This window comes from Neovison vison, chromosome 7 (genome assembly GCF_020171115.1).
Source record: "Neovison vison isolate M4711 chromosome 7, ASM_NN_V1, whole genome shotgun sequence".
NCBI lineage: Eukaryota > Metazoa > Chordata > Mammalia > Carnivora > Mustelidae > Neogale > Neogale vison.
Genome location: NC_058097.1, coordinates 27,520,085 through 27,534,807, shown reverse-complemented (window position 1 = coordinate 27,534,807; position 14,723 = coordinate 27,520,085). Strand labels below are relative to the sequence as shown.

The window sequence follows — 14,723 nt, the reverse complement described above, 5'->3', positions numbered from 1 at the left end:
AGAATATCACAGTGGTAGTACTGAACAGATCTAGTGGAGGTTGTGGAGAAAAGGCTGACCACTTGGCAAGCGTTTCTGCCCCTTTGGTTACTTACCACTGGCTGTCTCATTCCTGGATCTATGGGAATCCCTTGGCTATCCCTCTTCAGCCCTGTGAGATGTTCCCCACTCATTCCATTCACCCACGAAGAAATACTCTCAAAATCAATTGGGTGGTGATTATTAGCCATTATCTGCCTGCTGTGCTGAAAGGAATATGAGGCAATCTGTAGAAAACCTTTCACGATGGGTGATGGATGTAAAAACAACAACAACAACAAAAATCTAGTGTATCTAGGAGTGGTGTCCCTTCTAAGTTGAAAAAATCAAAGTCAAGCTAAGGTCCCTTCATAATACCGGCTTGTCTTCTTTACAGAGGTGTTCTATTTCTAAAGCAAATGACTTAAGAGGATGGAAGATTCATTTTTGATCCAAAGAGAGGAAAAGAGAAAAGGGGACCATTTCAGAAGTGGAACAGGTGAGTTCATATTCAAGGACTGAATGGATTTGTAACATTTTCTCACTTAGCTCCATTGAAGGGGCCAACTGATCTGCCTTCTAGAGCCTCCCCAATGTCACGCTCCAGAATCTCTGTCCACTTAACTCAGATTTAGAATTACGTAGGTAGAATACAGTAGGTGCCTGAAATTCAGTTCCTTGATTGAGGAAATGAAGCCCTGGAAAATGAACTGAATGTCCCAAAGTTGGGTGAACCAAGACGGGAAGTTCTGTCTCTTGATTCCCAGTGCAGTGCTCTTTATACTTTGCTGCCTTTCTTGCTGCCACTTCCTTTTAGTTTTCAAAATTACTTTCATTTATTATCTGTCCAAATCTATTGGGACTAAAGCATTCTACTATCTTCCTTTAACAGCTATACATCGTCTTCTCCCAGTTTCTAGTTGTTATTTTTATGAGAGAGGGGGTGCCCCCAAACATGGAGAGTATTCTGATAATTGTGCACTACAAAAATGATTTATTCTATATTAAGAGCTAGAAATCATTTATTAGAATAAATATCATGGGATCACGAATTGCTTGGAAAGGTCCATTTATGATGATCAATAATATCTGAAAGTGCAGGGGAGGATTATTGAGTAAAGCAAAAACTAACCAAAATGTGAATAATACAATTGGTCTGGGTGCTATTTCACAGAGCAACTTTAGATATAATCTTTGAACCTTAGATTTCAGGGAAGTAGCATGATATAGCAGGAAGACCACTGTCTTAGAATGTAGAAAATTAGGGTGACCATCCTGATCATAAAATTTACCAGCTGGTCTTGGGCAAATCACTTTAACTTCTCAAAGCTTAACTTCGTTATGCCTGAAACGTAAATAGAAATCTTGGCTATTTCAAAGTTGTTGAAAAGATCAAATCAAATAATGTCTGAGAGATTGGTATAATTCAAAAATCAGAGACGACGGATGCCATGATGCCAGGGGACCATGTGTGTCGTATTCCACAGTTTAGCGCGACACCTAGCACAGAGTCTGGCATGTGGTACAAGCACACTGAACACGTAGTAAATAAATAAAGCCAATGATGGGGGAAACGTCTTTCTTATCACTATTTTCTTGCTGGAGAAATGTTTATGGGGGTAGGCGGAGTCAAGCCAAAGGAGTGGAGCAGAAATGGGAAAGGCAAAATAGAAAGAGAAATGATTGGTGTCCCCTCTTTCCTAGAACAGAAGTAGAGGTGGTGGAATCAAAAGAAAGGACGATCAAACCAACCAATTCTTTCCATGCCCCATTCATCCCACCTCATAACCAGAGATCGCAACGTTGTTTTTTGTTTTTTGTTTTTTTTCTTTAAGATTGTTTTTGGTCGGGGCGGCTGGGTGGCTCAGTGGGTTAAGCCTCTGCCTTCATTCAGCACAGGTCATGATCTCAGGGTCCTGGGAATGAGCCCTGGATCAGGCTCTCTTGCTCAGCAGGGAGCCTGCTTCCCCCTCCCCCTCTGCCTGCCACTCTGCCTACTTATGCTCTGTCAAGTAAATAAATAAAATCTTTAAAATTTAAAAAAAAAAAAAGATTGCTTTTGGGCATTCACCTCATTAATTTTGGTCATTTTAAACTACTGCATTCAGTGTTTTTACTGAGATCTGTTATGTGTTCCCTCTTTGGTCATTAGGAACAGCACTGCTTTTTATTTAAAATGTATATAACTAATTCAGAGTCCTCCTCCTCCTTTTTCTTTCCTCTTCTCGTAGCCCTCTCTGAAAGCTACAGTGGCCATGGGGAGGGGCAGCAGACGACAGAGACAGCTTGAGAAGAAATCAGTTCAGTTCTTTTCTTTCTACTTGAAGCTCTGAATGATTCTAGCTCAAAGTCCTGTGGGATAGGTGTCTGGTTAAAAATGTGTCTCTTTGAATTGCCCTTCTTTAATTTTATAGATGTGTGCCTATCACACACATAGGAATTTCATTAAAATGTTTTTTCTCTGTCACAGAGGTCAGGGTTTTTCAGGCCTTTGGGGAACAGACAGCATGCCCAAATGTCTGCTCAACTGAAGACGATGTTACCCTACTGGAACAGCGTGTTCTTGGTATTTGGCAGGCCTTGGGAACACCCCAAATCACATGAAGAGGATGGAGAAGGGTCACAAAATTAAATCGGTCTAGTCCACCTACTTCTATCTTCAACCCACTTCTAATAGGTTTGAATTAATTGTCTCCCCAGTTATACTTGTTACAGCCAGTTCAAACTGGGATTAACTGGACAGAGATAAAAATTCTCCTACTTTTTGCTTTCACAAATACAACTGACAGGAACAAAGAGAAACATTTCTATTTGTAGAGAGCAATGTGATGATAATTCTTTGGACCTTGAAGTTTACAGAAGACTAATGAGATAATGTCTAAAACGTGTTGGAGCTGCATGCATGAAAGGCTCTATGGAGATAGAAAATATGATAAATAATGCAAGAAATCTTGGTGTCAGGAAATCTCCTGTCTTCTGGAGGACTTAGTAAGTATTAAATTAATACTTTATAAACAAGTACCTGCTAATCTTATCTGTCAACTTCAGCCAAGGGAGGTTGAAAAGTACCATTATTCCCAGCATAAAAAAAAATAAGAATCTTGACTTCTAAAGAAAGATTTTCCAAGAAAATTCTAACACAGACCATGGCTGGTAGGTGATGCCTTTATATTAAGCCAAGCTTCCAACTTTAATTTCAGCTCTTGGTCAATCTTATCAATGTGAAAGCACCAGTCTTAGCCCCTCAAACTTTCCACTCAGTCTGAGCCAAATGCATCCCTGGGGGATTCTCTTGCTATCCTAAATTGAGAAAAATCATAAAGCACACCCTCTTTGGGGTTCTTGAACTATCAAAGTACACTCAACAAATAATGTTCTCAAGAGGGACCACATAATGGATTTCAATAACTTAAGAGCTCAATTCAATTACCTACAAGCCTTAATCTGCTCCTTCATGCAAGTCCCTTCATTTAAAAAAATACACAATCCCTTCATTTCTTCCCATAGCATCTTTTATTTCTAACAATAGAAATAAAGAAACAACTGTTTTTTTTTTTCATGAACTCTACAAAATAACAAACAAGACACAAAATTTAGCAAAGAATTTTCTAATGGGGCTTCAAAAACATTTAGCATATGCTCTCTTCTCACCAGCTCCCAAATACCAATAAATCTCCCATTTATTTATTTAAACTCAGTATCATTTCAGTTTTTAGAACCTGACTTGAAAAAAAGCTACTACCTTTTTGAACTTAATCTTAAAAATCTTCCCAAATCATCAAGTCACAAAATTTCTACTAGAAAAATCAAAAAGTCTCAGAGCTGGGGAGAACTTTGGTAAGTGATCTGATTTAACCCTTGTCTATAGATATGTGAATGTGATTTACAAGTATTAAGACTGACAACCTGTGGACAGTGGGCCATGCTTGACCTTTTGGGACATACACAAAGTGATAGGACAACTCCCTCACCTCAAAGGAGTTGCTGTGTTTCCAGTGATGTGGTTCCCAAAGTGCATCAGTATTACTTGGGGGTGAAGGTATGATTATAAAAATGAACATTCCAGGACCCATCTCAGACCTACTGATTGATAAAGTTTGAGGATGGGACCCAGGAATCCACATTTTTTTTAAAGCATCTCAGGTAACTCTTAGCACCATTTAACATTTGAGAACCCTTGTTCCAGTAGGTCTGAGAGATATATTCAAAATAATATCAGAAAAGTGTTGAATAGGGACTAAATATGGGGGCCTGTCCTCTAGGGACATAAACAGAGATTTGATTTAAAAAAAAAAAAAAAAAAAAAAAAGCATCTCCTTCATTCATGCCAGATATCCACCAGAAAACACTAAGCCATCTCTTAGCCCAACCCCAGACACTTTCCCAAATTATATTAACCACTAAGTTAAATTGTGAGTTATCAATTTCATAATAGAAACCCTTAGCGCACAAGCTTAAAATCTCTAGTGATCTATCATTCTCCCTAAAATGCCTAGTATGGATTCATTTAGTTCATGAACCACAAGTTTTAGTCTATTTTCTTCCCACGACAGTGGTGTTCATAAGGAAGAGCGATTTTTTTTTTAAGATTTTATTTATTTATTTGACAGACAGAGATCACAAGTAGGCAGAGAGAGAGGAGGAAGCAGGCTCCCTGCTGAGCAGAGAGCCCAATGCAGGGCTTGATCCCAGGACTCTGGGATCATGACCTGAGCTGAAGGCAGAGGCTTTAACCCACTGAGCCACCCAGGCGCCCCAGGAAGAGCAATTTTTATAATCCTTTCTTTTAGCAAAAAATATAAAAAAAACTAGTAAACATAAAGTTGAATTTGGAAACGTGAGATATTTGAACTTTAAAAAGTAAGCTCCTAACAGAATTAATTGGCACATACAGATTCTGTATAACGTACAAGATCTAGCACTTTTTGTACAGAAAAGGCACCTGGGAGTGGCTATCAATGCAGATTGCAGAGGAGTCTGACTCCATAGAAGTAAGACGGGTAACTGAATTTTTAAGTAGCACCCCAGCGAATTCTGATGTGAATGGTTTTGAAAAAAACAGTCCTAGGGTTTCAAGAATCCAAGTTTATACCTACCTAAACTTTCTTTTGAATCTAAATCAACATACTAAACACAGTAGATTATCAATATATGCATATTTAACTAATGTAATTACAAATGAGAAGAAATAGGGAAATTCAGCTCATCTAATCAGAGCCCGCATTCTGTAAGTCAGGTTGGGGAGTCTTGTATGTATCATAAATTCCTGTCCTCCAGCATTAAGAGTGCATGTAGTAAAAAGGCAACTCAATGTTGCCCCTTTTAGAGAGTATATAGAACATTCTAATTACCTACTTTTAAAACTTTAAAATATGCTGAACAGTGTGTGTATATGGTAACGGAGAGAGCGGACTGAGGATTCGGTAAATGCGCATGATTCTTTAGCCAAAAGCAATAATCAGAGAAACATAATTCTGGGGATCATACGAAATAAAAGCAAATGGAATCTGTCCTTGATCATTCCTGATGTCAGGATTGTAATTTCCCCATTCCCACAGGAATTAATTGTGGACAAATTAAACACTTGCAGTATTATCTAATTACTAATAGCTCACAGAGAACTGGGATGTTGTCATCTTGACTTCCTTTGAGGGGGCAAATATGTGTGGGTTCTGGGGCTATTATATAACGTTTTATTGCCCACATAGTCCACAAACCTATAAAAGGAGCTCTGGTTTATTATTTAATGATGGCCTAACCTTAAACAAGTTATTCACCCCTTCAGAGACTCAGTTTTCTCAACTGTAAAATGGATACCCGGGCTGATCTGCACTCATAACCCTGGCTCTTTCCACTCCTCCTTGCCATTCCCCACAGCACAATGCCTAACTGAGGTTTACATGGAAACATCCTAAGAGATAAGTTTTACAAAAGCGTTCTATGAGCTGTAAGGCACTATACAGATAAAGTGGATTATTCTTAGTTGTTGTATGAAGTCTAGTTATAAAGATGCAAAGTGACCCAGAAAAAGAAAACATGTAGACAAACCTGAAGTACTACATCTGTGGTGCCTACAACTTTACCTAGGGCAGGACAGATAGGTGCTTAGAAAGTACTGAGTAGGGGCGCCTGGGTGGCTCAGTGGGTTAAGCCGCTGCCTTCGGCTCAGGTCATGATCTCAGGGTCCTGGGATCGAGTCCCGCATCGGGCTCTCTGCTCAGCAGGGAGCCTGCTTCCCTCTCTCTCTCTCTGCCTGCCTCTCCATCTACTTGTAATTTCTCTCTGTCAAATAAATAAATAAAATCTTTAAAAAAAAAAAAAAGAAAGTACTGAGTAAATAAAACACGCACACCAAAAAAAAAAAAAAAAAAAAAAGTAATACTGAGAAAGGATAAATAAAACTAAAAGCAAGGATAGTTTGATTAAACCATTCCCCCAAAATTCCTAACAATTCCCCACAAGACTAACATTTTAAGAACCATCTGATGTGAAAGAGAATATATTAAGATGTAAGACTGACCTGGCCCTTCATCTTCAAAAAAATGATTATATTCTTACCTCTTTGGCCTTTCAAATGCAGCCGTGTAGATAGTAGAAGCTGGGTGAAGTTGCTGAAATTTTTTCCCTTTATCAGATAGATCTGCATAATCATCCTAGCAACCTGTAGAGGAAATAATAGATTCTATAGAACGTTGGGTACCCAAGCTCTGTTTTGTATCTGAAAGGCTGATTTTTAGTGACATACTGATTTTTAAGCAAACCAGATTTATCCCTTAAGCTCCCCTCCCCAGAGACACACCAAAAGAGGATGGGGTCAGGAGAGGTAGCGAAGAAGTTATTTATTTTATAAAACAAATTCTTTAGAAGCCCTTTGTAGGTTTCCTAGAATACATAAAATATGATTCAAATTTAAATATTCAAATTGCATTACAACAATTTGTAATTGCATTACAACAACTGTTGACATAGTTATTTATATAAAGAGACAAATAACTCATTAAAAAACTCAAGGGAAAAAAATGTTTTCTTCTGGGTGGGCCTTAACTAGTTTCCCCCCCCACCCAACCACCATTGCAAATATATTTTTATGCTGGGTAACATCTCCAAAAACAGGAATGCTTTTTTCTATTGTTGAAATGAAACAAACAAGTTCGCTTTCAGAGTCACAGAAGTGCCCAACTGTTAGAAAAAACGTTTTCCACTGGCCTCTTGCCTGTCCTATCCCTACGCAACCTTTCCTATTGGCCCCTTTCTCTAGGAGGGCCCCTGGGGCTGACTGCGGGAACTAACTGTAAAACCATTTTGTGCAGTGAAAACTAGTTTTTTCAAAATCTCAGAGACCGACCGCCCAGAACATGCCTGATTTTTGGCAAATATGTACGTGTTTCCTCAGTATTTGATTAGCTGCATGCTAAATAACTGACCCCGGTTTCTGGGTCTTCATTTGGAAAAAAGAAGAGGGGGAAAGTGTCCTAAAAATTGACAAAAGGAATAAAATCTCTTCTCTCACCAAAAATCTAAAATTTATTTTACGTATTTGTGTTTTGGGGAAGGGGCAGGACAAGGGAATTCAATGCAAAGACTTCAACCAAGCTAAACCGTTCAAAATGAGCAAAAGCGTTTAAACTCTGCGTAGAGCGTAAGCATGTGCTAGGAGGCTCATGAAAACCTGTCCCTCCCGACCAGAAAGCTTCCCAGGGTGGGACTTGTGTGCTGGGCTAATACCTATGGCCGGGAATCTCGGAGCAGGGTCCACGACGGCACGGGGAGGAAGAGGCTCCTTGAGAACAGGCCCTGGCTTTGTCTCATCCTGATGTGTTCCTCTCCTCACAGCTTCCTGTCTCACATACTAGGTGCTCAGTTAATGTTGGTGGGTCGCAGGAAGCGGACAATCCGCATCTGCCCTCACGCCCCAGGCGAATTCTCGGGAACGCGGGTTTGCTCAGACCCACTGTCTCCTCGCGTTTGCTGAGGTCACTTGGTCCCGGCTGCTACGGCCCCAGCAGCTGGAGAGTAACAAGAAGCCAAGCTACCGGAGCCAAGATGGAGCGGAAGCGGGAGAGCTAACTAGGCGGCGCGGGGCGCGAGCTGGGGGGCCCACCTGACCGCGTCACCGGCGGCCCAGTCCAGCGTTCCCATTGACCAGGAGGTCCACGCCGCCCGCGCGCCAGGCGGGGGCGGGGGCGGGGGCAGGGGCGGAGGCAGGGAGGGACGCCCCGGCGCGCGCCCGGCCCCAGGCTCCGCCCCCTTCCAGGCCCCGCACGCGCCCACTTAGGGGAGCCGCGGGCCGGGGGCCGCTGGGGGGAGGAGAGGCAGCGCCGCGCGCGCCGCCGCCAGCTGACGCGGTCCCCTGCGCGCGCGCCTCCCCTGGCCCCCGCCCCTCCCCGTCCCGGGGGCCCGGCGCGCGGCCCTGCTGACGTCAGCGGGCGGCTTGCGGTGCGGGGTGCGCAGAGCCGCTGGCGCACTCGCGCGCTGCGCTCGCCCCCTCCCCCGCCCGGGCTGTGGCGCGCGCACTCGCTTGCTCTCCCTTCATTTTTTTCTCCCCTCCCTTCCAGCCTCTCTCCCTCTGTCTCTCTCTCTCTCTCTCTCGCTCTCTCTCTCTCTCTCTCTCTCGAGCTCCCGCTGCCCGCGGCTCCCTCGCGCTCTCCCTCTCTCTCCGGTAGCCTCCACCGAGCGATGCGAGCTTTGGGAGACAGCGACACCGCCTCCCGTTAGAGACCTGCCCCCCCGGCCCGGCCCCCTGCCCAGCCCTGCTCTGCGCGCGGGGGTCGGCGAAGGCGCCGCGGACGCACCGTCGGCTGAGGACCCGCGATGCACATGCACTAGCAGCACCCCCTCACTCACTCCCTCCACACCCCGCGCCGCCGCCGCCTCCTCCTCCTCCTCCGGCAGCAGCGGCAGAAGGACCCACCCTGCCCCCCACCCCACCCTCCGCCGGCTCCGGCTGCGGCTCCTGCCTCAACTATTATTTTATTTATTTTGGGTCGTGCACAAGCCTCAGTGCCTGCAGCCCGCGCCTCCTCGGACCGCGGGCGCCTCCTCCCTTGGCCCCGGAGCCCCAGACCCCGGCCACCTTCGCCTCGACACCCCTAGAGCCCGCCAGCTGCCGCGAGCCTCCGCGCTGGAATCTTGTTAGCGGCTGTCTTTTTGGGGGGTTCTGGTTTCCCGACATTTTTGTTTTCGGCCAAGGGAAGGATATCGTGGTTTTTTTCCCCTTTGAGCCCAGGCTCTGCTCTCTGGGGGGGTGGGGGGCGCGCCGAGCCGGGGAGCCGTGCCAGCCGAGTCGTGCGGGCTGTGGCAGGGAAGGGGCCACCATGGGATGTACTCTGAGCGCAGAGGAGAGAGCCGCCCTCGAGCGGAGCAAGGCGATTGAGAAAAACCTCAAAGAGGATGGCATCAGCGCCGCCAAAGACGTGAAATTACTCCTGCTGGGTAAGGACCGGGGCTGCCACCCCCATCTCCCGACCCCGGCCACTCCGCACCCACCTCCACCTGCTCTCCCACCCTATTCGTGCCTGGGAAGACCTGGTCCCCGATTTGGCACCACTGTGTGCCTAGGATCGTCCACCCTCTCGCCTGCCTTACCCCCATGCACCCCCCCCCACTTCCCCTAAGCTGACACTCACCAGTTTTTCCCCCTGTCTGTCCCAACAGGGGCTGGAGAATCAGGAAAAAGCACCATTGTGAAGCAGATGAAGTAAGTCCCTGTGGTCTTGGGATTTGTACTTTTATTAATAATTTTTTGTCATTTGTATTACCTTGCTCATTCTACATTGCTCTCCAGGCCTGGTTTCTGATTCGCACATACATACACACACACACACACACACACACACCCCTACCTGGATTTGACTCCCCTCCCCCCCGCCCTACGTTGGTTCTGGGTCCTCCACCCCAACTCCCGGTGGGTGGGTTGCTTTTTTTTTTTTTTTTTTTTTTTTTTTTTTGCCGGGGGGGTGGGGAATGGAGCGCCTGTAGTTGTATGAATGACAGTGTCCGCCATATTGATCAGAACATCACACTATTGGCATGATTATGATCATTACTCTTCTTGGGTGTATCACTACCTTCATTTCTATCTCTGTCTCGGTTTCATTCTGTACTTCTCTCTCCTCCTCCCTCCACCCGCCCCCCCCCTCCATTCCCACGTCCTTAATCTCACTTGCCCCTGCTCTTCTACTGGGGCAGTGATTTTGAACTTGACTAAAAGATGGGAGGGGACCCAGTCCTAGGCTGGGGTGGAGGATCAAATGTCTGCTGTTCAGGGATTTGGTGCTGAATTGGAGGTTGTGGTTTCTCCCCCTCCCCACCCCCCCCAAAAGGACTAGGGTTAGGAAGGGGTATGTGGTAGGGAAGGGGTATGTGGTAGGGAAGGAGATGGGTTTCCAAGCAGATGTGACTGGCACAGCTGTATCCAAGGCAGAGGTGGAAGAGGGATGCTGGTTGAGGCTGAATGCCGGTCCCTTCCTCCCCCCCCCCCGCCCCCCCCACCCTCCCAGCGTTGGCTCTTCTGACAGGGGCAGTTTTCCTTCACTCAGTGGCCTTTATCAATGTATTCATTTACACTCTTCATAGGCCATTTTCCTTGTAATGTACCCACAATGCGGATTTCAGGCCCCACTTGGCCGCCCCCTTCTGCCTAAGATATCAGTTTCCCCTCCTAATTAACTGGGGGTGGATTTGAGTGATGGTTGAAAATTTAAACAAAATGGGATATTCCTTCCCTTCCACACTTTCTCAGTAAGGAGCCTCGCCCCTCCTTCCCACTCTCAGGCTTGCTTCTTGCCCCATCCTCTCGGCGATTCCTGGTGAGCCCACAGGAAGCTTTGCTTGGGAGGGGGTGGCCTGCGGGGAAGGGGTGTGCGCCCTCACGGCCTCCTGGCCCTGCTGCTTCCGTTGGGCTGTCAGTTCGGGAATGAGGAGTTCGTTAAGACCGTTTAGCGAGGATTCCACGTCGCTTTGCTGTGACACCTTCGTGCACACACAGCTCCTAATTAGAGGTTGCTGTGCAGTAAACAAAAATGATTATTTTTCAACTTGACAGAATAGCTGAAGTAATTGCATCCCGTAGGAAAACAATGGAAAATAAAAACCCCTTTCGCGGAAAGGTGGGTGGGAGACGAAGCATGCTTGCGGTTTCAGAACCAAGATGCAAAAAATCTTGCATGTGTAACAGGCATGACAAGCGGGTTCTAGGCGGCGCCATGATGGTAGGGAGTAGCGACTCAGAGACAATTTCCCCACGTCTGCCTGACATATTCTTATTTTCGTTCGAGAGCTCCCTGGGGCTTTCTTTGCAGAGGCCCCCTCGGCTTGCCGCACCCCTCTGAGCCACGGGTAATTTGGCCTGGGGCTTCTCTGGAGCTTGTGCAGCCCAAATGGATGGGGAGGCGGGGCCTGGGGAATTGCTCTTTGCAACAAGGTGCATGTTGCATCTGCCTGGAGCCCTTGCAGGTCGGTAAATGCAAGCAGCGCCACCCCTCTCTCCCAGAGGGGGATGTTTCAAAACTTCAGAAGTCTGTAATCTGCAGTGGTGGCCTCAAAGCCGGGTAGAAGCCCCAGCCACCGGGGCTGGGTGAGGTTTCAGGCGTTGCGAGTGGTGGACAGCGCCCAGCTCAGGCCGGAAAAGTCGATGGGGCTCTGCTCGGTGGCGCTCGGCTAGGTTCGGTGCGGACTGGGCGCGGGGCTCGGAGAGATTCGGCAGTGTTCGGAACGGAGTCGGGGCTCCGGCGGAGAGAACCGAGCCGCTTCGGAGGGGGCCGGAGGCATTCGGAAAGGCTCGGGGAAGGGGGTGGGGGTAGTCTGCAAATTAACTTTCCATCCAGCAGGGCAACTCCTTACCTGCTTTTTTTCCCCCGAACGTGTCCCATAAATTAGGTTGATTTAATAAGAAGTTTAAAAATATATACCGAGTCCCCCAAAGGGTACGTCGCCTTTTTTATTCAAAGAGAGCTGAGTTCTCCGAGGAAATAGGTGTGCCATTTTAGAATGAAAATTCCTAATTATATACTGGGGCAGGAAATCTTAAATGAAGGCTGCATGTAGGCTTTTCCGGGGAAAGTCTTATGTGTCTTATGTTTAGTTACACTGAGGAGGGGGAAAAAGTCAAGCCTTTGATGTTTGAGATGGTTAAATCAGATATCAGCATTTCTTCTCTTTCCCCTGTACCCCCTACTCCCCACTTGTCTTACTCCCACAGGACATATTTTTGGAGAAAAATGTCAGACAAAACTGAGATTTTATAGGTAAAACTATTAATTTTTTTAAAAAATACACCAACTCTTTAGGAAATAGGCTAGGTTTGTTCAAAAGGTCAGTGTAAAAGATTTCTGGCCGTGTAGATTTTGCTGCAAGGGACCCTGCCATCCTGTCCTCCTGAAGCATTCATGAATGGTAGCTTTTTCTGTGAGCCCTCCAGCTTGGCTCGAAATAAATCAGATCAGGGCCTTGTGCCAAGCTGGATGCAGGACTTGTTTTATTAACCACAAAATGTGGGATTGGTGTCACTGTATCCTAGTGACAAATTCTTTTGAGTCCTCCCTTGCAGAGATGATTTTCCCAATCGCCACTTGACTGAGAGTTACTTGAGTCAGGAGACCTGTACTGTGGGTGGGGTAGGGCCCAAAAATCTGGGTGGCATTTGCAGAAAGCACTTCTGGACTTCCCTGTGTAGTGGGATTGGTGACCAAGCTATCAGGCCAGATGTATGAATTAATTTAGATGCTGTTTTATTTCACCTGGATAATGAAATTAGAGTTCTGCATGGGTGATTGCCCTGTGAGAATATAATGATTTCCTAATGGGGTCTGGGGTTTAATAGCTCCTGTTGGATTGAGAGAAAGAATATTGATATTCAGATTTCTCCAGATCCTTTTAAATCAGCATTTCCAGAAGAGCAAAGAGCCAATCCTTTGAGCCTGTATTCTCAACTGTGTGTTGTGACGTACTGATTGGAAGGAATAGGCTTCCATATATAAATAGTAAGTGAAGTTATATGACAAAGGACTGAATAGTAGATGCTGCTCAGAACAAAGTATTAACACTCACTTCGGGCTAAGAACGTTGCAGGGAGAATGACCTTTGAAATTCTTTTGCTTGATGCATGTTATAGTGGGAAACCTCCATCCACTTAAGAGGTGCCAGAGATTAGACCATCATTTTCAAAGCCTGATCCTTAATGCTTGATTAAAAGTTTCTTTTGAACATAGCTTGCTGGGGTGTTTTTGTTTTGTTTTGTTTTCCTTTGCATAGGTGATCATGATTTAGCCTTTGGGAGCTCTGTGTCAGACAACATTTCAGTACTGAGAAATAAACAACGATCATTGACACAACACAAACAAAATTTTACACACACCATGAGTAATCAGTGACCTTTTTCAATACATGGTATTTACATAATTCTGCTCATTAGGAGGGCGGGACCTCATCTACGATACGGCCTCATCATTTTTGCAATCCGTGGGACACTTTATTCAGACTAATCAAAAATTTAAAAGGAGGTATTAATTTTATTTAATTACCAAAACCCTTACAAAGAGCTCTCCTGAAGAATCGTATTTTATGAAGTGTGGAAGCAACAGAATATCAAAGTGGGACTTCCCACTTTGTGCCGTGACAACTGTTAGGGCTACCTACCTGATGAAAACAAAAAACGAAAGAACTCGTGGAGTTGCTGTAGGTACCACAGTTCACCCTCATTTGAGGTGTTGAGTTGTCTGTGATGTTACACTCAGGCTGTCTGTTTCTGGAGCAGTAAGTGGATTTTAGGAAGACAGAGAGTTGGAAGGTGGCACTGAGGCGTGGCCTGCAAGCTGCTGGCTTTATATATAAATGGGCACAGTAAAATGGGGCACTTGGGGTGTGTGCTTTTTCCCAAAATGCTTGCTTGGTACCACTGTAAAACAAATGGCAGGATTTGCTGGGTGAAGACGTCCTTTCTTATACAAATATCCCAGCCCATACGGCAGGTTCTAATTCTGAGGACAGACCCCATCCTGCTGGGGCAGGGGGTCTTCAGACGTCACCTGCCACCAAAAGCTGGAGGTGTCCTCCCACCAGCTGACCCTGCCTTTGTAACTTGGGTGTCTCTGCCTTTGTAGCTTAGGTTCACAGCAAGTCCGTGTTCATCCCGCACGCTGCCGTGCAGCGCCTGCATTAAGTGGCAGTCATGTGTGGAAGGGAATGACCACGTGCAGCCATTACTCTGTAAAGGGCAGCTGTCTAAAAGGGCGTTTCCTGCACATCCCCGAAGGGTCCCACATGGTCCCACGTGGAGGCAGCACTCTGGAGAGCTACTCTTCTTAGAGCAGCTCTTCTTCCTACTTGTTATTTCTGGAGTCCTCTCTTTGGCTGCTTTGCCCTTCCCCCTTCCTCCTATCTCCATGGTTATTCAAATGGATGCACCTTGCTCTCTGGAGACCGTGTGAGCGCAAACAGAATGTCAGATCAAGTAGCAGACGAGTTCTCCTTTGCTGATGGATGGTGCTTTCTCCCTGCTTACTGTTCACTGAGCTGTAAATACCAACAGACCTTCCTGCCAGAAGAGTAGCAAACGGTCCACCTGATCTCAGGAATCAGCCGCAGAACTCCTGAACCCCAGTTACCTGTTGGCCTCTGAAGTAGAACGTGTCTGCTTGTCGAAAGGGTTGCTCCTGACTAGATTAAATGCATGAGGCTTCCTTCTGGATCGACATGGCTCTCACAGA

General features: G+C 45.9%; 1 protein-coding gene and 1 long non-coding RNA gene across 4 annotated transcripts in view; one reads left to right on the top strand and one right to left on the bottom strand.

Moving 5' to 3' along the window:
- LOC122913786 overlaps positions 1-8,156 on the bottom strand; it is a 55,626-nt gene extending 47,470 nt beyond the window's left edge. The window contains exons 1-2 of the long non-coding RNA XR_006385740.1: positions 7,744-8,156; positions 6,577-6,679 (exon numbers count right to left, since the gene is read on the bottom strand). This is a non-coding gene — a long non-coding RNA (uncharacterized LOC122913786). The remainder of the gene's footprint in view (positions 1-6,576; positions 6,680-7,743) is intronic.
- Positions 8,157-9,017: 861 nt separating this feature from the next.
- The window catches only part of GNAO1 (G protein subunit alpha o1), a 165,875-nt gene continuing 160,169 nt past the window's right edge, over positions 9,018-14,723 (top strand). The window contains exons 1-2 of one of the 3 annotated variants that reach the window (XM_044256115.1): positions 9,018-9,450; positions 9,673-9,715. In XM_044256115.1, coding sequence (XP_044112050.1) covers positions 9,333-9,450; positions 9,673-9,715 — 161 coding nt within the window. In that variant the 5' untranslated portion in view covers positions 9,018-9,332. The remainder of the gene's footprint in view (positions 9,451-9,672; positions 9,716-14,723) is intronic. The other 2 variants (XM_044256116.1, XM_044256114.1) reach the window with 2 other exon arrangements.